The 24,435-nt window shown below is 43.9% G+C and overlaps 1 protein-coding gene across 1 annotated transcript in view; it reads left to right on the top strand.

Moving 5' to 3' along the window:
• XRN1 (5'-3' exoribonuclease 1) overlaps positions 1-24,435 on the top strand; it is a 2,408,514-nt gene that overhangs the window by 1,441,540 nt on the left and 942,539 nt on the right. The window contains exons 25-26 of the mRNA XM_044071018.1: positions 2,037-2,056; positions 10,525-10,561. Of these exons, the coding sequence (XP_043926953.1) occupies positions 2,037-2,056; positions 10,525-10,561 (57 nt within the window). The remainder of the gene's footprint in view (positions 1-2,036; positions 2,057-10,524; positions 10,562-24,435) is intronic.

The raw sequence follows: 24,435 nt of genomic DNA, 5'->3' as shown, positions 1-24,435 counted from the left end.
TTGCTTTTTGCACACAAAGAAATGTTCAAAGTTACCCCTACTTTGATGACTGCCTGATTCAGGCAGACAGGAAAAGCTGTTGCAGCACCTGACATTTTTAAAGGACATACTGACCTCACTGGGGTACACTATAAATGAAAAGAAATCCAAACTACTCCCCAGTCAGAAAATTGTATTCCTGGGAGCAAGCCTGGACACAGCATCCCAGATGGCATTCTTTACTCCAGGAAAAACAAGGCTATCTGACAGGCTACTTCTCTCAACTGGCCACCAGAACCCAGTTATTCGCAAGGAAAATTCTGCAAGCTCTAGGGTTCATGGCCTCCTGCATTCTGCTAATTCCGTATGCCAGACTGCAGATGAGGAAACTTCAATGGTACTTAAAAAGCCTTTGGTGTCAACGTTCTCAGGACCTGGAAACTATTATACCTATGATACCTTGTCTAAAGAAAGATTTTCTTTGGTGGCCAGCAGCATGCAACCACAACAAGGGACTTCCCTTTTCACAACCCCACGCCACCCAGACCCTAACCACAGATGCATCAGGCTATGCCTGGGGTGCACACCTGGATGGCAGGTGCATTCAGTGCCACTGGAGCCCAAATCAAATTCATCTGTACATCAACCAAAACGAGATGCTAGCTGTTCAGCATCTCTGACAGCTTTCACACCCCTACTTTCTCCGGGGCCTCTTCTAATCAAAACAGACACCACCACAGTGATGTGGTACATCAATAAGCAGGGAGGAACCCACTCTTACCCACTCTGCAGGCTAGCCATGACCCTTTGGCACACAGCTTCAGCTATGCATATTCACCTGATAGCACAATTTCTGCCAGGCAGCCAAAACTCTCTGGCGGACCAATTTCTGCTAGGCAACCAAAACTCTCTGGCAGACAACTTAAGCAGAAATGTCCTAGACCCACATGAGTGGCAATTAAACCACAACACCTTTAGCCTTGTAACCCAGAAATGAGGTACCTCGAAGGTGGACCTATTTGCTTCCCACAACAACCACCAGCTCAGCAAATTCTGCACCAGGGAACCTCACAGCAAGGCCTGGAAAGTGGATGCCCTAGCTTTCCAATGGGTAAAAACCTCTCGATCTATGCATTTCCCCCTCTACCTCTTCTTACAAGGGTATTACTCAAAATAAGGGAGAAAAGACCAAGGGCAATCCTGATTGCCCCAGACTTGCCACGGCAACACTGTACCCATTACTGTGCAGTCTGTCACCATTGCCTCCATGGCACCTCCCACAGATTAACTCTCTTGACCCAGCAGAAGGGAGAGTTCTTGCATCCACAATTGCAGATCCTGAACCTGGCAGTCTGGCTTATCCCTTGGCCTCTCCTCCAGTGGCCAGTCTAAGCAAGCAAGTCCTGGACATTATATGTGAAGCTAGATGACCGAGCACTAGAGAATCTTATGCTGACAAGTGGAAAAGGTATTGCTCCTTAATCCAGGCTAAAGGAGCTGAACCAGCACAGCCCTCCTTACTTCTCATCCTGGATTACCTAGCAGACCTACATCACAGGGGGCCTATCCTTCTCTTCAAATCCATGCCTCTGCCATCTGTGCTCATTACAGCACAGAGCCACCTCTCTTCACAACCTCTCATCAAGCAGTTCCTTAGAGGGGCTAACAACTTAAGGCCACTCAGAAGAGCCCCTACCCCTGCTTGGGACCTTAACTTTGTGTTGGAAAAGCTGATGCTACCCCCTTTGAGCCTGCAGCTTCAGCAGAGTTAAAATTCCTCTCTTGGAAAACAGCCTTGCTTCTGGCCATCACTTCAGCTAGAAGATTGTCTGAGCTACAAGCACTCATGGCTGTGGAACCCTTCATCATTTTTCATGCTGACAGGGTCTCCCTCAGGACTAACCCAACCTTCATGCCTAAAGTGGTGTCCAGTGTGGCTCTCAACCAATCTATTCATTTGCCCACCTTTTCCCCCTAAACCTCAGAATAAGGGGGAAAGGATCCTGCACTCTCTAAATGTGCACAGACAGCTCAGATTCTACCTGGATAGGACTAAGCCCTTTAGGAAATCTGACCAGTTACTAGTCAGCTTTGCAGCAGGGGCAGAGGGCAAGGTCATATCAAAACTATTTCCAAATGGATAGGCACTGTGCATCCATTTCTATTACAAATACCAAGGGAAACCACCCCCACAGGGGGTCAGAGCACATTCCACTAGGGCAACTTCCACCTCTGCAGCTTTTCTCAGAGGGGTCCCTACCAGGGACATCTTGGTGGCTGCAACATGGAGTTCTGTTCATACCTTCACCAAGCATTACCACCTGCCTATCTTTTCCATATCCATGGCAGCTTTGCAACCACGGTCCTGCAGGGCATACTAGCCAGCCCCAACTCTTCTTGACTGCCTCCACCCATTTCTTCAGCTCTGGGAATCAACCCAAGTGTGATGACTGCAGCAGTGAAACATGAAGAAACATAGTACAGTTGTGTACACTTACCATAAATGTAGATGTTCGAGTGTATTCACTGTTGCAGTCCTGGTTTCCCACCTTCCATCCCCTTGTCTCTCTCTCTTCCTCACTCTTTACAGTGCTATTTGGTGTTTACTTTCTACTGGTGGTGTTATTCCACCATAACCTAGCTTCCTGTTTGGGGGCTCCTGACATTTGGGGCAAGAAAAACTGAAGTAATGGCGTCGGCTGCCTGTTTTTATACCACTGACGACCTGACATCAGTCCTGGAGCGACAGCAACGATGCAGAAATACTAAGCCTCTGGTATTTGGGCCAACTGAGGGCTACCCCTGGCAGGATAACCCAAGTGCGATGACTGCAACATTGAATACACTCGAACATCTACATTTATGGTAAGTATACACAACTGTAATTTTTCCACTATGACTTTAACATCAAATGATCCTTTGTTCCATATGACTTTAATTTATTGCCCTTTTGTTTTACTGTCATAATTGAGTTTTCTTCTAAATGATATGAAACTGACTGCATCAATTCCCATGTATAGTTTACATGTTGTCGGAAGGCAAGCTATTGGTCTATAATTTTTAGGGTACCTTGCAGGCTCACTCTTAAGTAAGAGCATTGTTTTTCCTGTTAACCAGGTTGGTGTCTGTTCGGTGTGCACATATAAGTAGTTTTTGCTCATGGCTAAATCTTCTTGCAAAGATGTTGATACTTTCAGCCAAAAGTTAATTACTGTATCTGGGGTTTTCCAATTAGAGGGTTTTCTTAACTGTGTTTCAATCTCTTAGGCTGTTACTTCATCCTTTTTCATATCCTGTACCTTTAAACTTCTTATTCTTTCTTTTAACAACTTCTATCCATTTAGCATCTTTATGTTCCACAGGATCTTCATAGATACTTCTTTAAAATGCATCTATTTCTGCTTCTTTTGGCAGTCTTTCAATTCCTTTTACTTTGTTAACCAATTTTCTATAAAACTTTTTTGGGTCATCAATAAATTATTTTGTACGTTTCATTTATATTTATCTTCGTATGTTCTAAGTCTGTCCACCTGTGCTGAAATTTTTAGTTTATTTGCCATAGTGCGTGATGGATGCTGGTCTGTTCTAATACTGCACATTGCTTTAATCACATCTATGTTAGTATTTTTGTTGATTTATTCCCTTTTCTGCAGTCTTCTAACAGTGACACTTCTTGTCTTAATTGCTTTATAGTTTTCTCTATTCGGTATTTCCATGATGGTATTCAGTTTCTCCCCTTCTTTTCCCTCACTACCCTGTGTACTTGTGGTAGAACTTTATCAGTTTTTAATTTAGCTGCACAGTAATATATCCTGTTTACTTCTGTTATATCGCATGGATCTCTATGAACAGTCCTAATTAGTGTGTTCATTTGTTTTATCAGACTTCTGACTTTCTGGGTTTTATTAACCTTCTATAGTCTATTTCTTTCATTGATCTTAATGTATCTGTGTCTATTAAATCAAACAACTCTTCTCTTAGCTCGTTTTCTTCCAAACTGAGGGCACATCCCTTATTTTCCATTTCCTGCGGGCATTCTGTAAAAAGCTCTATAGCATCTTCCTGTGGCACATTCTCTTCAGATTCATCCTGTGCCATCTGTTGCTCTGTCATATGGAAGTTCACTGGCCTATCACTCCTCAACATTGACTGCATAAGTTTCTACAGTTTCCTGTTACTTCCCTTGCTGTCTAGCTTCAAGTGAGCATTTATACTGGTTTCCTGTGGAAGGCTCTAAATTATCTTCATATGGTGCCTGACCAATTGCTTCCTGTTCTACTGGTTTCCATTTAATTTGGATATCCATTGATCTGTCCTGTTGTGGTGCTTTCTGAATTAGATTTTCTCCACTGAATCCTTCACTTCGCAGGTACTCCATAACCTTAGTTTCTGTTTCTTTAACTTCTCCATTGCTAATCTCCTTTTCTACTTTTCCTCTGTCTTCTTATTTTTTGTATTGTAAAGTTTTCCATGTCCAGATTCCTTTGCCTGTATTTGTCTCCACATATCTTTGGTGCTGCTGTTTTTATATTTGTTAGTTTTGCTTTCTCCTTTGCATAAATATTACACCATATTAAATCTCTGTCTTTCCCATGTCCATATTTCTTCAGATATTTCCTGATCTTCCTGCTTCTCCTTATTTTGGGGACTCACTCCATCATGTTGTGATGTAACCTGTGTTAGACCTTCTACACCAAATCCTTCACTTCTCAAGCACTTCTCCATAACTTCAACTTCTTTTTTTTTAACTACTTTACTAATCTTCTTTTCTGCATTCCATCTTTGTAATAATTTTTTTATTGTGAAGTTTTCCATATCTGGATGCTTTTACCTGTATTTCTCTTACAGGTTCATAGGTTCTTTGAATGTCTTTGGGGCTGCTTTCTTTATATTGAATAATTTGGCTTTTTCGTTTGCATAAATATTGCACCATATCAAATCTCTCTTTAATTCCCATGTCCATATTTCTTTTTATACTTTCAAATATCTCTTGGTTTTGTTTATATTTTTGCATTTCTTCAGATGCTTCTTTTTCCAAACAGATCAAAGTTTCTTGATCTATATACTGTTTTTCACAAATCTGTTGTATTAATGAACACAAATTTTCATTTGAAGCTTCTGACAGTTTTTCTCGTGGAGGTATTTTTCTTTCCTCTTAATTTCTGTCTTAATCGTTTTGTATATCTTGTGTCTGGAAATTCTGGCCTTTTTGCATAATAGTAACAGTACATAATTTCTTTCTTATCCTGAATAGTCCACTTTATCGTCTTTATGGCTCTTCTTTGGCCTATCAGTTTTTTTGATTTTTGTGGACTACTACTTCCTTCTACAACATTCGATGTTCTTCATGTTCCACTGTTGCAGTCATCACCTGTGGGTTATCCCTGCTGTGGTAGCCCTTGGCTGGCCCGAATACCAGAGTCAATTGATGTCAGGTCGTCGGTGCTATAAAGGAAGGCAGCCGACGCCTTTACATCAGTCTTTCTTGCTATGGAGCCCATAGCTGAAGCAGTTCGCAAGTGGTGCCGGTCGGTCACTACCAGAGTTTGAATTACAGCTGAAAACGTCTAAAGCTAAGTACCCTGTTGGGGATCCTTTTTTCTTGCACTAACCGATGTCTGAAAAAGTTAACAATTGTCTCGCCTGTGAAAAGCAAATACCACACCTAGACTTCCATTCATACTGCATCACTTGTTTAGGCCCAGACCGCAACATCCCCCATTGCCGGTTCTGTGCCTTCTTTAACGCGAAAACCATTCGTCGTAGAGCTCTTATTGTAGCCAGGTATTTTCGTCTTCCATCTTCGCATTCCGAAATGGCATCCATCAGCCAACAATTCGTAGACATTCCGAAAAAATGTAAGGATAAGGATAGAGACAGACCACACAAGGCTAAGCCTTCCGACGACTCTACCTCTAAGCAAGGTAGTCAGTTCTCTGGAATTCAGTAAGGTGCCTTCGCAGCCCCTGATGCCTGATTCAATACCTTCGCAGGCCTCTGAGACCCTTTTTGAGTCCAGAATGCTGCAAAAATCTTCGTCTTCTGATCCTTTGTTTGTCTCTGCCTTGGTTGGGTTCGGAGCCGTGACACAGGCACCGGCATCCGAGGAGGTTTTTCGCACTACAGAATCTAGACAAAAGCCGACGTCTTCTCCGACTGATGTTTCTCTCGGACCGAGGGATACTCTTAGGCCTAGAAGCAAGGCCACTCCTAGCAAAACTACATCTAGCCACCATTTTACTCCTGCTCCACCACCCCAAGTTCAAATGCATAAAATAGTGGAGGATCTTATCACCCTTATCAGACGTAGTCAGGCCACGACTTCTAAAAGGAAGAGAGACCTTTCTTCCGAAATTCTGACAGAAAAGAATTCTGAGGAGTCTGATTATTCAGATTTTGAAGAGGAACAACCACCTCTGACTGCTTATGAGGATTCAGATGCAGAGGAATCCATTCCTTCTGCCTCCCCCCCCAGAAGATCTTTCCTTTGGGGGAACCCCTTCACACCCTCGAGGAACATTTCTACTGGGAATCCCAGGATTTCCCTCAGTCTAAGAAAAGAAGTTTGTAGACCTGCCCCAGCACAGACCCTTGGCCTTCCCTCCAATCTTTTAGGTGGTTGATGATGTCTTCCATGAATCCAGCTTAACTCCTGATGTCCTCCCACTTGCTCCCAGAAAACCTGACAGGTGTTAGAGTACCAGATTCTCACAAATACCTGTACAGAAATCCGGCTGCAGACCCAAAGGTCATTACACAGGGACCAAAAAGAGCTAAGGCTAGTTCTGCAAAGAATCCTTTTCCTTCTGACAGATGGGGTAAAAAAAAAAAAAAGTATACACCTCTGCAATCTTAGCTTTCAGAGCACTCAGCTGTCAGTTCCACATGTTAAAATATCAACAATGCACTTTACAACCATTTCATCCTTTCCTGTTCCTGTTCCTGTTCCATTTCGAAAGAGTTAGCAGATTTGCAGCACTCTACTTGTCAAGTGGCTAAACACTCAGAGTGTGGATATGACACCCTAGAAGCCTCAAGCAGGGCAGCAGCATCAGGATCTGTCATTAGGAGACATGCATGGTTGAAGGAACAGCCCCTCCCTGATCATGTCAAATCTAAACTACTTGATGCACCCTTGGATAAGGACCACTTGTTTGGAGTAAAAGCAGAAGAGGTGCTTAAAAAGATGGAAGACAAAGCAAAATCTATGCAAACAGTAAAAAATTTCCTTCAGGTACAACCTCCTAGGTTCAGCAGGAATTTTCCTTTCCTCAAAACACTGGCACTTTCCTGCACCTAGCAGACAGGGGCAAGGTAAGCCCTGCAGGGACAGATCCCCCATACTACTATCCCAGGGACAGCAGAGAACCAAACAGTGGACCCCTTCCACTCCAAAGGCAGGGAGTTCTAAGCCATCCCTTTATGGCAAAATCTCTCAATGACTCCCTCTTCCCCCTCTGCCCCCTTTTCACTCACCAAAAACTAGGAGGAAGGCTCTCTCTCTGCAAAGAAAAATTGGCTTTCTGTAACAGAGCCAATGGCTCTTAAAGATCATTTTTCAAGGATACAAATTATCCTTCAATGAACTCCCAGTTCTTCTAAGAGGGTACCCAGACTTGCCTCCAAATCATTGGGCAGAGGCTTTGAAACAAGTCCAAACTCTCATATCCCAAGGGGCAGTAGAATCTGTCCCCTCAGGTCAAACATGCAAAGGCTTTTATTCCAGACTAGTCCTTGTTCCCAGAAAAGAGGGCACTTGGTGCCCCATCCTGAATCTATCCATTCTGAACACCTTCCTGGTGGTCCCCAAATTCAAAATGCTAACTTTGCAGCAGCTGCTGCCTAGGCTGACAAAAAATGCCTGGTTAGTTACCCTAGATCTGAAACATGCCTACCTCCATATCCCCATAAGGGAATCCTGCTGGAAAGTCTTTCGCTTCAGAGCAGGCTCACAAAACGTTCAGTTCTCTGCGCTACCCTTTTGCTTATCTACTGCTCCCAGGATATTCACCTAATGCTTAGCCCCAGCCATAGCCTTTTGCAGACAGAAAAATAGACAAATTTACCCTTATCTGGATGACTGCCTCATTCAGGCAGATTGCAAAGAAAAGCTCCTCAAGGACCTCCTCTTTGTTAAAACCCTCCTAACCTCCTTAGGGTACACCATCAGTGAGAAGAAATCAAAGCAAACACCAATTTTCTTGGGAGCACTGCTAGACATAGCATCCTAAATCGCCTTCCTATCCCCAGAAAAGCAGAGCTTTCGGCCTCTCTATTTTACTCAGCTGGCTTTTAGAAGTCACCTCACTGGGAGGAAGTTCCTGCAAACCTTGGGGTACATGGCATCTTACATCCTTCTAATTCCTCTGGCCATGCTTCACATGAGAAAACTTCGGTGGTACCTAAAGAATCTTTGGTGTCAGCACTCTCTCTCTCTCTCTCTCTCTCATTCCCTGTATAAGGGCTGAGTTTCTGTTGTGGGCAGGGGCCTGTGCTCAAAACAAACGTGTTCCCTTTGCCCAGCTGGGCTGACCATTACCACTGACGCCTCAGACATAGCATGGGGGGCTCATCTAGAAGGCAGGTGCACCCAAGGTCTTTAGGAGCACAACGCCTTCCCTTACACATCAACCAGAAGGAAATGATGGCAGTAGAAAAGTTTCTGACATCCTTCAAACCCCGTCTCAAGCCAGGGTTCTCCTTATCAAAACAGACAACACCACAGTAATGTGGTACATCAGCAAATAGGGAAGGACCCAATCTTACCCTCTTTGCAGGCTAGCCATGAACCTCTGGCTGACCACCTCTTCCATGGGACTGCACCTGATAGCCCACTACCTACCAGGGATCAACAACACCTTGGCAGACCACTTAAGCAGAAACTTACTGGACCTCCACGAATGGCTGCTCCACAGAAAAATCTTACTACAAATCACTTTGGCGTAGGGGACTCCGGAGGTGGATCCCTTTGCTTCGCCTCTCAACCATCAGCTGAAAAAATTCTGTACCAGGGAGTTTCACCCCCTTAGCGTGGAAAGTGGATGCTTTGACCTTCCCCAGGAACACCCTCTTTGTGTACACATTCCCTCCTCTGCCTCTTATTCTAAAGGTAATGATCAAAGTAAGGGAGAAGAGACCAAAGGGCCATCCTCATTGCTCCAGATTGGCCCAGACAACATTGGTATCCCTTACTGCGCAGCCTGACCTTGCAGCCTCCCAGACAGCTTCCTCTGATCTCAGACCTCTTAACTCTGGTGTGTGTGTGTGGGGGGGGGGGTGCTGCACCCAGACTTGCAGACTCTCAAACTGTCAGCATGGCTAATACTCTAAAGGCAAACAAGGGGCCCCTTTTAATCAAACAGGTCCTAGACATTATCACAGAGGCCAGAAGGCCCAGTACCAGAAAATCTTATGCAGGAAAATGGAAAAGATTCTGCTCCTGGAGTCAGTCCAGAGGGGGCAATATCTCACAACCTTCCATCCCTCTTATCCTGGACTACCTAGCGGAGCTACTTAATAGTGGCCTCTCCTTCTCTATTAAAATACACGCCTCAACCATTTCAGCTCATTTTGATACAGAACAGCCCCTGTTCTCCCATCCCTTGATTAAACAATTCCTCAGAGGGGCTTCTAATGTCATACCTCCCAGAAGGCCAACCACTCCAGCCTAGGACGGGAATTATGTTTTTAAAAAACTAACTTTACCTCCCTTCAAACCTGCTGCTTCAGCAGAACTAAGATCCCTCTCCTGGAAGACTGCTTTTCTCCTAGCTATCACTTCAGCAAGAAGGGTTTCAGAACTTCAGGCGCTGATGGCCATTGAGCTCTTCATCATCTTCCATGCAGACAGGGTCTCCCTGAGGACTAATCCTTCCTTTATGCCCAAGGTGGTATCTAATGTAACTCTCAAGCAGGCCATACCTCTACCCACCTTCTTTCCTATCCCTCAAAACAAGAGGGAAAGAATTCTGCACTCACTAGACGTGCACAGACAGCTCAGATACTATCTGGGCCGTACTAAACCCTTCAGGAAAACAGATTCTACTTGTCAGCTTTGCTGCAGGGGCAGAGGGAAAGCCCATTTCCAAACAAACCATTTTCAAGTGGATATCGCACTGTATCTATTTCTGCTACAGATTGCATGGGAACCCCCCCCCAGTCTATTTGAGCCCATTCCACTAGGGCAGCCTCCACTTCCACAGCATTCCTCAGAGGAGTTCCCACCAGGGACATCCTGGAAGCTGCCACCTGGACTTCTGTGCATACATTTATAAAGCATTACCACCTACCTCTATTTTCTAAGGCTAGGGCAGGGTTTGCCTCTGCAGATGTTCTTTGTGTTTCACTGTTTCAGTCATCACACTTGGGTTATCTACCTGCAGGTAGCCCTCAGTTGGCCCAAATACCATAGTCTTGGGATTTCTGTGTCGGAGGTTGTCACTTCTTCCATGAAGTCAGGTCGTCAGGGGTATAAAACAGGTAGCTGACGGCATTGCATCAGTCTTTCTTGCCGAGAAGGAGCCCGAAGTAGAAGCAGTTCACAAGTGCCAGTTGGCCTCTACCTGAAATTTTCATTTTTCAAGTTTCAAGCCTGAAGTCTTCTAAAGCTAAGCACCCCATTGGGGATTCTTTTTTTTTTTTTTTTGCTCTAACCAATGTCAGAAAAAGTTAACAATTATCTTGCCTGTGAAAAGCAAATACCTCTCAGAGATTTTCATTCTTACTGCGTCACCTGTTTAGGTCCAGACCACGACGTCCCTTGGTGTCAGTTTTGTGCCCTCTTCTCATTAAATCCCATACCTACATCTACTATAAAGAAACTACTTCAGAAATTGAAACCATGTACCAATGCTCCTGACAATATCCCTTCTTACTTTCTCAGTATAGCAGCTGAAACCGCTCCCTACAAGAATGTACAGTTCCCCAAATCTGGAAACAAGCCTTTATTATACCTCTACACAAAGGTGGCAACAATAACAACATTACTAATTTCCGTCCCATAGCCATACTGTCCCCCATTTCAAAACTCCTAGAAAAATGTGTCCATCTTCAACTCCTTCCTCACCTCCTAGACAACCATCTTATAACTCCCACACAGCACGGTTTCAGACCTAACCACAGCACTATGACTGCCCTCCTCTCCTTCCTTGAAATTGTAAATAAAGCCCGTGACTCTGGACAAATTGTTTCCACCTTACTTCTTGACCTCTCCAAAGCCTTCGATACTATCTCACACAGCCTGCTCTTAACTAAACTCTCCAAACTTTACCTAACTTCCACCTCTTTGAACTGGTTCTCTAGTTATCTATCTAACAGAAACCAAGCTGTAAAATGGAAAAAAGCCACCTCCAATTTCCTTAGTTACCCCTACAGGAGTTCCACAAGGCTCCATACTTGGTCCTCTTCTCTTAAATATTTTTATTAACGACTTCCACAAATCAATCCCATACTCTAGCATCATCCAATATGCAGATGATTCAACTATCATCTGTTTTGCCTCTTCTATCACTACACTACAAAAACTTACTCAAGATGCCTTCTCTTCCACAGAGCAATGGATGCTAAGTAATCATCTAGCCCTCAATGCTACCAAGACCAAACTAATGTTATTTACTCCTTCTAGAGTAACTCCTCCCGACCTGAATACATTCTTAATTACTAGTCAAAACAACTCACCTCTTGAAATAGTGTCAGAGACCAAACTACTTGGGGTCCAAATCGACAACCAACTCAAATTTAATTCTCACCTGCAAATAAACATCAAAACAACACGTCAAAGACTTGGCATGCTTTATAGACAGAATGCCTACCTCACATCTGCCACTAAAATCACTCTCTCTACTTCCTTCCTTATCCCCTCCCTACTCTATGGTGCCCCACTACTAACTAATCTTCAGTCTTTGTTAAAAAAACAGCTTACCTCCTGCTATAATAAAATTGCAAAATTCGCCACCAGCCATAACTCCTCCACTCACCACTGTTTATCCCTCCATAAACTAAAATGGCTAGAACTTCCCAACCAACTATCTTACACTCAACTAACCCTAGCCCATAAGCTTATTCAAAACCCCTCCCTCTGTCCCTCCCTTTCCTCTGCCTTTAAAATGCACCTACCTAACAGAGTTCTAAGGTCAAATAATCAAAATCTACTAGAAGTGCACAAACCTACTCATCCCCCAGGCAAAAGCCTTCTGTCCTTCAGCCTCGCTCGCCTCTGGAACTCCCTACCCCCACTCATCCGCACCACCTCCAACCACTCTACCTTCAAAAGTCTCTTTTTACATCTAGCATCACAGTGGGAATGCTCATGCTCCCACCCTACATAACTAACTCTACTCATAGTCCTCCAATATCTCATCCTACTTTATATAGCTACTATGTTTGTTCTCTAATCTGTATAATGTTTAACATTTGTTCGATTACTAGTATTTTTCTTCTCAATGTATTAACTGTTATGACTGCTACTGTATATTTGATAAGTTTTCACTTGTATCCTGTCTACATTGTATTATTAACTCTCTGTACCTACATTTTCTCTGTCAAATGTTGAATGTACATTTTCTTTGTGGAGCTTTTCTCCCCAGGACTCCATTGAAAATGGGTTCTTTATGGCCCAATGGACTATCCTGGTAAACCAACTGCAATAAATAAATAAAATAAATAAATAAATTGTGCCTTGTTTAATGCCTGAACCATTCGTCGTCGGGCTATTTTTGTCGATAAATTATTTCGCTCTCATTCATATTCCGAAATGGCTTCGGTAAGCCATCCGACTACTGATCTTCCGAAAAAACACAAAGATAAAGACAGAGACAGACCGTATAGGTCAAAAACTGCCGATGACGCTTCCATTAAGCTAGTTGCCAGTCCGCCGGTACTCAGTGAGCTGCCTTTGCAGCCCCTGATACCCACTTCTACAGATTCGCAGGTCTCTGCTGAGACCCATTTTGAGTCCGGTATGCCGCGAGATGCTTCTTCGACTATGGAACCTGTGGATGTCTCTACCTTGGATGGGTCTGGAGCCACTGTGCAGGCACCGGCTTCCAAGGGTGAATTCTGACCTACCGATATTCGCATTAAACCAACAACTTAATTTTTAGCTAAAAATACCTAGTTTCTCAGGCCCGAGTACGCACCACGCCTAGAAAACCGACAACCAAAGTGCATGCTCAAGCGCCCATCCCTCAAAAACAAATGCTTAGAATGGCAGAAGACCTTGTCACCCTAATTAGGGGAAGCCAACCTTCCCCTGCTAAGAGACCAAGAATTGAGTTTCTTTCTGATTCTACAGACCTGGAGTCCGATGACACTGACCCTTCTGATTACCAGGGCATACCCTTATCTACCTTTGAGGATTCAGATGCAGAGGAAATCATTCCCTCTGCCTCCCTTCCAGAGGAATTTTATTTTGCTGAAACCTTGCATACTTTAAGAGAGCATTTCTGCTGGGAATGCCAGGATTATCCTCAGTCCAAAAAGGGACTCCGAGAATTTTTAGAGTTGCCTCAGCACAAGTCCCTAGCAATACCCCCTGTCCTGGATGTTGTAGATCATGTCTTTATGGAATCCAGTCTTACTCCAGACACTTTACCACTGGCCCCTAGAAAACCTGACAGGTATTACAGAGTACCTGGTTCTCTCAAATTTCTCTTTAAGAATCCTACTGTGGATCCAGAGACCATTTCCCAGGGGCCTAAAGGTATTAAGGCTACTACAGCCAAAAACCCTACTCCTTCAGACAGGGATGCCCCAGAGCTTTAGACAGATGGGGTAAGAAGGTATATACCTCTGCAACTCTTGCCATCAGGGCATTGAATTGCCAGTTTCATATGTTGAAGTACCAGCAACATATTATGGAACAAATTAAACAAAAAATTGTGTTAGTTCCAGATTGTGCAGAAAATAAAGATTTACAAGAGTTAATGCATTCTGCAAACCAAGTTAGAAAGCATTCTTTGCAGTGTGGCTTTGATGCCCTAGAAGCATTTTGCAGGGCTGCAGTCACTGGATCTGTACTGAGAAGGCATGCTTGGCTGAAGGAATAAACCTTGCCAGACCATGTCAAATCAAAATTACTTGATGCTCCTTTAAATCAAGACCATTTGTTTGGCACCAAAACAGAAGGGGTTCTTAAAAAGATGGAAGAAAAAGCTAGATCTATGCAAACTGTTAAAGAATTCTTACAAGTGCAGCCACCTAGATTCAGTAGGCATTGGCCTACCAAAAGCTGGTCCTTCCCAGCCCCTTCCAGGCTGCCTCAGTCCAAACCCAGGGGAACCAGACCACCAAGACTATAGTCTCAGGGTATGCAAAGATCTAAACAATGAAGTGCTCCCACCTCAAAAACAGAGTGGCAAGCCACCCCCTTATGGTAAAAGTTCACAATGACTCATCAATTATCCTTCCCAGCCCTGCCCATCTACTTATTTATTTATTATTTATTCCAGTTTGATTACCGGGGAGGTCCACTGGACTTAAGAGCCCATTTTCATTGGAGGCCCGGGGAGAAAAGCTCCACATAGCAAAGTTAATTGCATGAAAATATCAAAGAGTTAAGAGTACAAATAATGGGTTCCTTTAACAAGAAAAAGTCAAAGACAATTACAGTTATTGTTCAGAAAAATAAACAAAATTGTTTAGTATAAAGGCAAGATATTATTATCTAGTTATAAAATGAATCAGTGGATTGAGAGTAAGGTAGGAAGAAAAGGTTAGCCTGGAGTAAAGGGGGAGGAGGGCATGAGAGGTATGGGTGGAAGAGTGCAGTTGCATTTCCTGTTCAGGTAGAGGTAGAAGGAGAAAAACTTGCCCTTCGTGCCAAAAGCTGGATGTCCATTACTCAGGACCGATGGGTTCTAAACATTGTATCCCAGGGGTACAGATTCTACTTCCATTCCCTGCCAACCCCAAATGGATTTCCAGACCTTCCCCCAAACCAGTGGGCAGAGACTCAAAAGAAAGTACATTCCCTGCTAAATATCAGGGCCATCCAACCTGTTCCAGGAGAACGAAGAGGGCAGGGTTTCTACTCCAGACTGTTCCTGGTACTCAGAAAAGAGGGCTCTTGGCACCCAATCCTGGTTCTGTCAATTCTCAACGCCTTTCTGGTGGTCCCAAAATTCAGAATGCTAACCCTGCAACAGCTTCTCCCTATGCTAGCCAAGGATGCCTGGCTAGTCAACCTAGGCTTAAAAGAAGCCTATCTGAACATCCCCATAAGGGAGTCTTGCAGGAAATATCTCCGCTTCAGGGCAGGCTCTCTGCACTATCAGTTCTCTGCACTTCCCTTTGGCTTATCTACTGTGCCCAGGCTATTCACAAAGTGCTTGGCTCCCGCCATTGCATATTGTAGGCAGAGAAATATCCAAATTTTCCCATACTTGGACGATTGCCTAATTCAGGCTGACAGGAATTACTACTTCAACACCTGGCATTTGCAAAAAGACTCCTATCTTTGTTGGGGTACACCATCAATGAAAATAAATCACAACTGGTGCCCAGTCAAAAAATTGTATTCCTGGGAGCAAGCTTGAACATATCTTCTCAGATGGCCTTTCTCACTCCAGAAAAAAATATCTATTTGAACAACTACTTCAAACACATGGCCACCAAAACCCAGCTATTTGCAAGGAAAATACTGCAGGCCCTAGGGTTCATGGCCTGATGCATTCTGCTAATTCCATATGCAAGACTGCGTATGAGGAAACTTCAGTGGTACTTAAGTCTTTGATGCCAACATTCTTAGGACCTGGAAACAGTCATTCCGATCATTCCTTGTCTAAGGGTAGAGTTCCTTTGGTGGGGAGAAGCATGCAATCACAGCAAGGGACTGGCTTTCACTCAACCCTTCGCCACCTAAATCCTGACTACAGACACATCAGACTATGCATGGGGGGCTCACATGGCAGGCAAATGCATTCTGGGAAAGTGCAGCCCAGGACAAATTCTCCTGCATATCAATCAAAAAGAGATGTTAGCTGTACAGTATGCTCTGACAGACTTCAAATACCTAATCTGTCCAGGACAGCCGCTGATAAAAACAGACAACATAACAGTTATGTGGTACAGAAACAAGCAGGGGGATCCCATTCTTACCTACTAACCTGCAGAGTAGGTAAGAATGGGATCCCCCTGCTTGTTTATGTGGTACATAAACAAGCAGGGGGATCCCATTCTTACCTACTCTGCAGGTTAGTCATGGCCCTATGGAACACAGCCTTGAGCAACCAAGTGCATCTGCAAGCTCAGTTCCTGCCAGGCAAACAGAATTCACTGGCAGATGACTTAAGCATAAATCTCCTGGACCCATGTGAGTGGAAATTGGAGCCCAACACCTTCAACCTTCTAATCCAGAGGTGAGGGACACCAGAGCTGGACCTCTTTGCCTCCCCTGAGAACCACCAGTTGAGCAAATTTTGCACCAGGAACCCTCACAGGAGGGCCTGGAAGGTGGATGCCTTATCCTTCAAATGGGAAAACCTGTCAATTTATGCCTCTTCCCCCCCCCCCCTCATAGGTACTGCTCAAGATCAAACAGGACAGCCTAAGGGCAATTCTTTTTGCCCCAGATTGGCCATGCCAGCCCTGGTACCCACTCTAACGCAGTCTGACAACAATGCCACCCTGGCACCTTCATCGGACACCTTCCCTGTTGTCTCAGCAGGAGGGACAGATTTTGCATCCACAGCTGCAAACCCTAAACCTTGCAGGCTTGCTTATCCCCTGGATACTCCACCAGCAACCCTCAGCAAGCAGGTGCTGGATGTCATTCTTGAGGCCAGAGGGCATAGTACTAGAAAATACTATGCTGAAAACTGGAAATGATGTTGCTCTTGGAGTCCGTCTCAAGGAAAGGACACAGCTGTGCCCTCCTTACCTCAAATCCTTGATTACCTAGCAGAGCTAATCCACAGAGGCCTATCATTCTCCTCCATTAAGATTCATGCCTCTGCCATCTCAGCTCATTATAATACTGAGCCCACCTCTATTCTCTCACCCTGTCATTAAACAGTTTCTGCGAGGGGCTAACAACTTAAGGCCCCCTAGGAGATCACCCATCCCTGCCTGGGACCTTAACTTTGTACTGGAAAAGCTCAGTGAGGCGCTTTTGCAGCCCCTGATACCCGCTACTTCAGATTCGCAGGCCTCTACGGAGACCCATTAGGAGTCTGGTATGCCGCGAGATGCTTCTTCGACTATAGAACCTGCGGATGTCTCTACCTTGGATGCGTCCAGAGCCACTGTGCAGGCACCGGCTTCTGAGGGTGTATTCAGGCCTACAGATTTGCATTTTAAACCAACGCCATCTTCTTCATCAAGGCCTAAAACTCGACCCACGCCTAGAAAACCAACGTCCAAACTGCATGGTCAGGCCCATATGTCTAAAAAACAAATGCTTAGAATGACTGAAGACCTTATTACTTTAATCGGGGGAAGCCAGCCTCCCCTCTCTAAGACCTAGGACTGATTTTCCTTCTGATTCTTCTTATCAGGATTCTGAAATTTCTGTTTCTTCCGATTGCCAGGATTTTCCCTTATCTACCTATGAGGATTCTGATGCAGAGGATTCCATTGCTTCTGCTTCCCTTCCAGAAGATTTTTCTTTTGGTGAAACCTTACTAATTCCATATGCAAGACTGCATATGAGGAAACTACAATGGTATCTAAAAAGTCTATGGTGTATTAGGGAGCATTTCTGCTGGGAAAGCCAGGATTACTCTGACTCCAACAAGAGGCTTAGGGAATTCTTACTCCTCCCTCAACACAGGCCTTTAGCTATCCTTCCTGTTCTGGACATTATAGATTATGCTTTTTTGGAATCTAGCCTGGCCCCAGACACTTTACCTCCAGCTCCCAGAAAACCTGACAGGTATTACAGAGTTCCTGACTCTCAAGTTCTTCTTCAAGAATCCTGCTGCGGATCCAGAGACCATTTCCCAAGGACTAAAGGACATTAAGGCTACTGCTGCCAAAAACCCCCTCTGATAGGGATCCAAGGGCCTTGGACAGATGGGGTAAGAAGGTATATACTACTGCTACTTTGGCCATTAGGGCCTTAAATTGCCATTTTCATATATTAAAGTATCAGCAACATATCATGGGACTACGTAAACAGAAAATTATGTTAATTCCTGACCTTGCTGAACATAAAGAATTAATAGGATTTAATGCATTCTGCTGAACAAGTTGGTAAACATACTTTGCAATGTGGTTTTGACTCTTTAGAAGCTTCTTGCAGGGCTGCTGTCACTGGGTCTGTACTTAAGGCATGCTTGACTTAAGGAGCAGAACTTGCCAGATCATGTTAAAGCTGAATTACTGGATGCTCCCTTAAACCAAGACCGCCTGTTTGGCAACAAAGCAGAAGACGTCCATAAAAGGATGGAGGAAAAAGCTAAATCTATGCAAACTGTTAAAGATTTCCTGCAAGTACAGCCTCCCAGATTTAGTAGGCATTGGCCTTCTGAGAATTGGTCCTTTCCAGTCTCTTCCAGGCCTTCTCAGTCCAAACCCAGGAACAGCAGACCACCTAAGTTACATTCTCAGGCTACGCACAGCCCTAAGCAGTGGGGGGCTCCCACTTCCAAAGCTGGTAGTAGTAAGACATGCCCCTATGGAAAAATGTCACAATGGCTTAACCTTAACCCTGCCAAGCCCTGCTCAACTGCTTGCTCCCTTACAAGGAAAGCTCGCCTTGCATGCAAAAAAACTGGGAACTCATTACCCTGGACAAATGGGTTTTAAATAGTTTTCCAAGGATACAGATTCCACTTCCACACCTTACCAACCCCAAACAGTTGGCCAGACCTACCTCCAAATCAGTGGGCAGAGGCTGAACAGCAGGTTCTCTCTCTTCTAAGTATCAGGGCTATTCAACCTGTCCCAACAGAAGAAAGGGGACAAGGTTTTTACTCAAGACTTTTCCTGGTACCCAGAAAAGACTGCTCCTGGCGTCCTATCCTGTGCCTCTCTATTCTAAACACCTTTTTGGTAATCCCAAAATTCAAAATGCTAATGCTTCAACAGCTGCTTCCTATGCTAGGCAAAGATGCCTGGTTGGCAACCTTAGACTTAAAGGAAGCTTACCTACACATTCCAATAAGGGAATCTTGCAGGAAATACCTACGTTCCAGAGCAGGCTCCATGCACTATCAGTTCTCTGCACTTCCCTTTGGCGTATCTACTGTGCCCAGGGTATTTGCAAAGTGTCTAGCTCCAGCCATTGCATTTTGCAGGCAGAGAAATATTCAAATATACCCATACCTGGATGATTGTCTGATTCAGGCAGAAAGCCAGGACATGCTATTAAAACATCTGGCATTTATAAAGAAACTTTTAATCTCGCTGGGGTACACCATAAACGAAAATAAATCTCATCTAGTACCCTGTCAGCAGATTATATTCCTGGGAGCAAACTTGAACACAACTTCCCAGATGGCTTAACTCACGCCAGAGAAACAAGTTTATCTGACAGCGTACTTCAAACTACTAGCCAGAAAGACCCAGCTATCTGCAAAGAAAATTTTGCAAGCCTCCTGCATTCTACTAATTCCATATGCAAGACTGCATATGAGGAAACTACAATGGTATCTAAAAAGTCTATGGTGTCAGCATTCTCAGGATCTGGAAACAATGATTCCTGTCATTCCTTGTATAAAAACAGTTCCTTTGGTGGGCAGAGGCCTGCCACCTCAACAAGGGGCTCCCTTTCAATCTACCCCCTGCCGCCTAAATTCTGACTACAGACTCATCAGACTTTGCATTGGGGGGGGCTCACTTGGCAGGGCAGTGCATTCAGGGCAAATGGAACCCGAGTCAGATGCACTTGCATATCAGCCAAAAAGAAATGTTAGCTGTACAGAATTCCCTGACAGCCTTCAAGGACCACATCCTTCCAGGACAATTATTGATAAAGACAGACAAACACCACAGTTATGTGGCACATAAACAAGCAGGGGGGAACCCACTCGTACCCCCTCTGCAGAGTAGCTATGGCTTTGTGGAAAACAGCCTTGAGCTGCCAAGTGCACCTACAAGCTCATTTCCTGCCAGGCAAGCTAAATTCACTGGCAGACGACTTAAGCAGAAATCTCATGGACCCACACGAATGAAAACTGGAACCAAAAATATTCAACCTCTTGAACAAATGGGGGACTCCAGAGATAGACCTGTTTGCCTCCTCCCAGAACTACCAGTTGGACAAATTCTGCACAAGGACTCCCCACAGTCGAGCTTGGAAAGTGGATGCCCTGTCCTTTACCTGGGAAAACCTCTCTGTTTATGCCTTTCCCCCTCTGCCTCTCCTGTCGAAGGTTCTGCTAAAGATTAGACAGGACAAACCAAGGACAATTCTTACTGTACCAGACTGGCCTTGACAGCACTGGTGTACACCCTCTTGTGCAGCATAATACTGCTGGATCCATGGCACCTACCTCAGACACCTTCCCTGGTGTCCCAGCAGGCGGGCCAGATTCTGCACCCTCAGCTTCATACCCTGAAACTTGCAGCCTGGCTAATTCCATGAGCTGTCCAATAGCATCCCTCAGTAAGCAGGTGCTAGAGGTCATTCTGGAAGCAAGGAGATCTAGTACTAGAAAATCCTATGCTGAAAAGTGGAAAAGATACTGTTCCTGGAGCCAGACCCAGGGTATGGGCAGTACAGTGCCCAGTTTACCTCATATTCTTCCGTACTTAACAGAAATGCTCCACAAGGGCCTATCGTTCTCGTCCATTAAAATTCATGCTTCTACAATTTCAGCACATTATGATACTGAACCACCCTTCTCTCACCCTCTGTTAAAACAATTCCACAGAGGGGCTAAAAATGTAAGACCCCCCCCCCCCCCAGGTGAGCCGCTACTCCAGCCTGGGACCTTAACTTTGTATTGGAAAAAACTCACCCTCCCTCCATTTGAACCAGCTGCAACTGCAGAGTTGAAATTCCTTTCTTGGAAAACGGCCTTCCCTTCTAGCCATCATTTCAGCAAGAAGAGTGTCTGAATTACAGACCCTCATGGCAGTGGAGCCCTTCATTATCTTCCATGCAGACAGGGCTTCCCTCCGGACCAATCCTTCCTTTATGCCCATGGTGGTGTCTATTGTGGCCCTAAATCAGTCCATTCATTTCCCTACCTTTTTTTCCTAACCCACAAAACAAAGGAGAACAAATTCTGCATTCTTTGGACGTGCACAGACAACTTACATTTTATTTGGACATGACTAAGCCTCTCAGGAAATCTGAGCAGCTGCTAGTTGTCTTTGCTGCAGGGGCAGAGGGGTAGGCCATTTCAAAGCAAACCATTTCTAAATGGATAGCCCATTGCATTCATTTCTGCTATAAGCACCATGGAAAACCTACCTCACAGGGGATAAGATCACATTCCACCAGGGCTGCATCTACCTCTACAGCCTTTCTCAGAGGGGTCCCTACCAGGGACATCCTAGAAGCTGCTACCTGGAGCTGTGTTCATACCTTCACCAAGCATTACCACATGCCTATTTATTTCTAAATCCAGAGCTGGTTTTGCCACTGCAGTTTTGCAGGGCTTAATAGCTGGCCCTAATGCTGTCTAACTTCCTCCTCCCTTCCTTACCTTTGGGAATCTACCCAAATGTAGTGACTGCAACAGTGAAACACGAAGAACATAGTACAGTTGTGTACACTACCATAAATGTAGATGTTCGAGTGTCATCACTGTTGCAGTCCTGGTTACCCTCCCTCCAGCTCCCTGACTTTTCTTGGCTCTACCTTTCCTTCTTGTTTGGTGTATTTAGCTTTCTGGTGTATTTGCTTTTTGTTGGAGGTGTAACGTAACATGTAATTGCTTCCCATTGTGGGGGCACCTGACATCTGGGGCAAGACAAACTGATGTAATGGCATAGACTGCATGTTTTGTGCACCTGACGACCTGATGTCATGGAAGAAAAGACAGCATCTGACGCAGGAATCCAAACTTTGATATTCAGGCTGGCTGAGGGCTACCTGCAGGCAGATTACCCAAATGTAATGACTGCAACAGTGAATACACTCGAACATCTACATTTATGGTAAGTGTACACAACTGTACTTTTTGTACTACATTTGGCAGTCTCCTGTATTCTATATATGTCTGGCCTATGCAGTAGGGTTGCAAGACAGAAGCCTTTTCTTGCACAGAAAAACATCCAGGCATGGCTAAAATTTGCAAAACAATACATCGTCTCCCAAAAGTATGTGGGAAAATGTTTTATGGTCTGATTAGACCAAGGTTGAACTTTGTGGTCACAATTCTAAAAGGTACATTTGGCACAAAAAACAACACTTCACATCACCAAAAGAACACCATCCCCACGGTGAAGCATGGTGGTGGCAGCATTATGCCTTGCAGTTGCTTTTCTTCAGCCGGAACTGAGGCGTTAGTCAAGGTGGAGGGAATTATGAACAGTTCCAAATACCATTCACTTCTGGCCCAAAACCTTCAGGAATCTGCTAGAAAGCTGAAGAGGAATTTCACCTTTCAACACAACAATGACCCCAAGCATACCTCCAAATCAACAAAAGAATGGCATCACCAGAAGAAAATTAAAGTTTTGGAATGGCCCCAGCCAGAGCCCAGACCTAAATCCAATAGTAAATCTGTGGGGTGACCTGAAAAGGGCTGTGCACAAGAAATGCCTTTTTGCAAGGAAGAGTAGGCAAATACTGCCAAGTCAAGATGTGCCATGCTGATACTCCTACCCAAGAAGATTGAATGCTGTAATTAAATCAAAAGGTGCTTCAACAAGGTATTAGTTTGAGTCTGCATACTTATGCAACCAGCTTATTGTAAAATTTTTATTTTTCCTGTAACAGATTTGTTTGTTTTTCAATTGAATTGTACAGGTTATAGGTCACATTAAAGGTGGGAAAAGTTTTGAAATTTATTGTGGTCTCATTTTTTTATATCAGAAAAACCTGGCATTTTAACAGGGGTGTGTACACTTTTTATATTTACTGTATGTGTGTGTGTGTATATATATATATATATATATATATATATATATGTATATATATATATGTATGTATATATATATATATATGTATATATATATATATATGTATGTATATATATATGTGTGTGTATATATATATATGTGTGTATATATATATATATATATATATATATATATATATATATATATATATAGATATAGGTTCCTTTCAGAATCTCAAACTACTGAAATCCTGAATTTCAGTAGCCCAAGACCAGAAGGGTGAAAGTGCAGAATACCGAAACCCCAGAAGTGCGAAATAGCGGTTCTGGTGTTGCTGTGTGTGAGTGGTTGGTTGGAGATGTAGGTAAGTGTTTGTGTTTTACGGGTTTTGGATAGGGACTTTAGTGTGTGTCTGTGTGTTATGTTAATGTGATGTGTGTGAGCGAGGGGGAATGTAGCTTGTGTGGCGGTGTTTTTGTGTGTTTGTCTGTGTAGTGTGACCTCGGAGTTAGTATATTTAAGTAGGGGGGGGGGGTTTGTGTATGTGAAGGGAGGTGTATGCTTATGTTTGTGTCTGCTTTATGTTTAGTGTTGAAGTCGCAATGTTACGTTTCGCACTCCTAAGGTTTCGTGTTTATGGATTTTCGGCTTCATGGTCTCGAGATAATGAAATTCAAGATTTCAGTATTTTGAGATTATGAAGTGAATATATATATATATATATATATATATATATATATATATATATATATATATATATATAAAATCAAAGCAGTAACCTTTCTTGTATTACTGTTTTTTGACCTTTATCGCTGACATGCTTGAGGAGGATCTTTCAGGCTTCGAAAAGTGTTCAAAGTGTGGGCCTAAGTTGCCTCTTTCAGATGCCGACACTCTTGTTTAGACCTGCAGCATCTTCAGGAGGATTGCTGTGTTTGCCACAATTTAAGACCCATGGCTCTAGTGGATGGGAGAAACAAGATTATCCTGGAAGGTTTGTTGCCATCATCCTTTGGTGAAGCTATTGCTGAGGCTCAGTCCCTCAAGGCTAAAGCTAAGGAGTCAAAATCTCTGTCTCCAAAGCCTTCCACTTCCTCGACTCCAACTTTGGAGTCTTCCAGGAAGACAACTGAATCAGATCCAAGAAGATCTCAGTTATGTTCTTTGTGTTTCACTGTTGCAGTCATTACATTTGGGTTATCTGCTTGCAGGTTGCCCTCAGTCGGCTTGATTAACAAAGTCTTGGGTCCTGCGTCGGTTGCTGTCCTTTCTTCCATGATATCAGGTCGTCAGGGGTATAAAACATGCAGCCAATGCCATTACCCTAGTCTTTTTCGCCATGCAGTACCCGAAGCAGAAGCAGTTCACAAGTGCCGGTCAGCCGAATTTTCATTTTCGCGTTTCAGAACCAAAGTCTTCAACTAAAGCCAAGTACCCAGTTGGGGAAACTTTTTCTTGCTCCTTACCGATGTCAGTAAATGTTAATAATTGCATTACTTGTGG

Source organism: Protopterus annectens, chromosome 5.part0 (assembly GCF_019279795.1).
Source record: "Protopterus annectens isolate FY-2018-M chromosome 5.part0, PAN1.0, whole genome shotgun sequence".
Lineage (NCBI taxonomy): Eukaryota > Metazoa > Chordata > Ceratodontiformes > Protopteridae > Protopterus > Protopterus annectens.
This window is presented reverse-complemented; position numbering and strand designations above follow the sequence as displayed.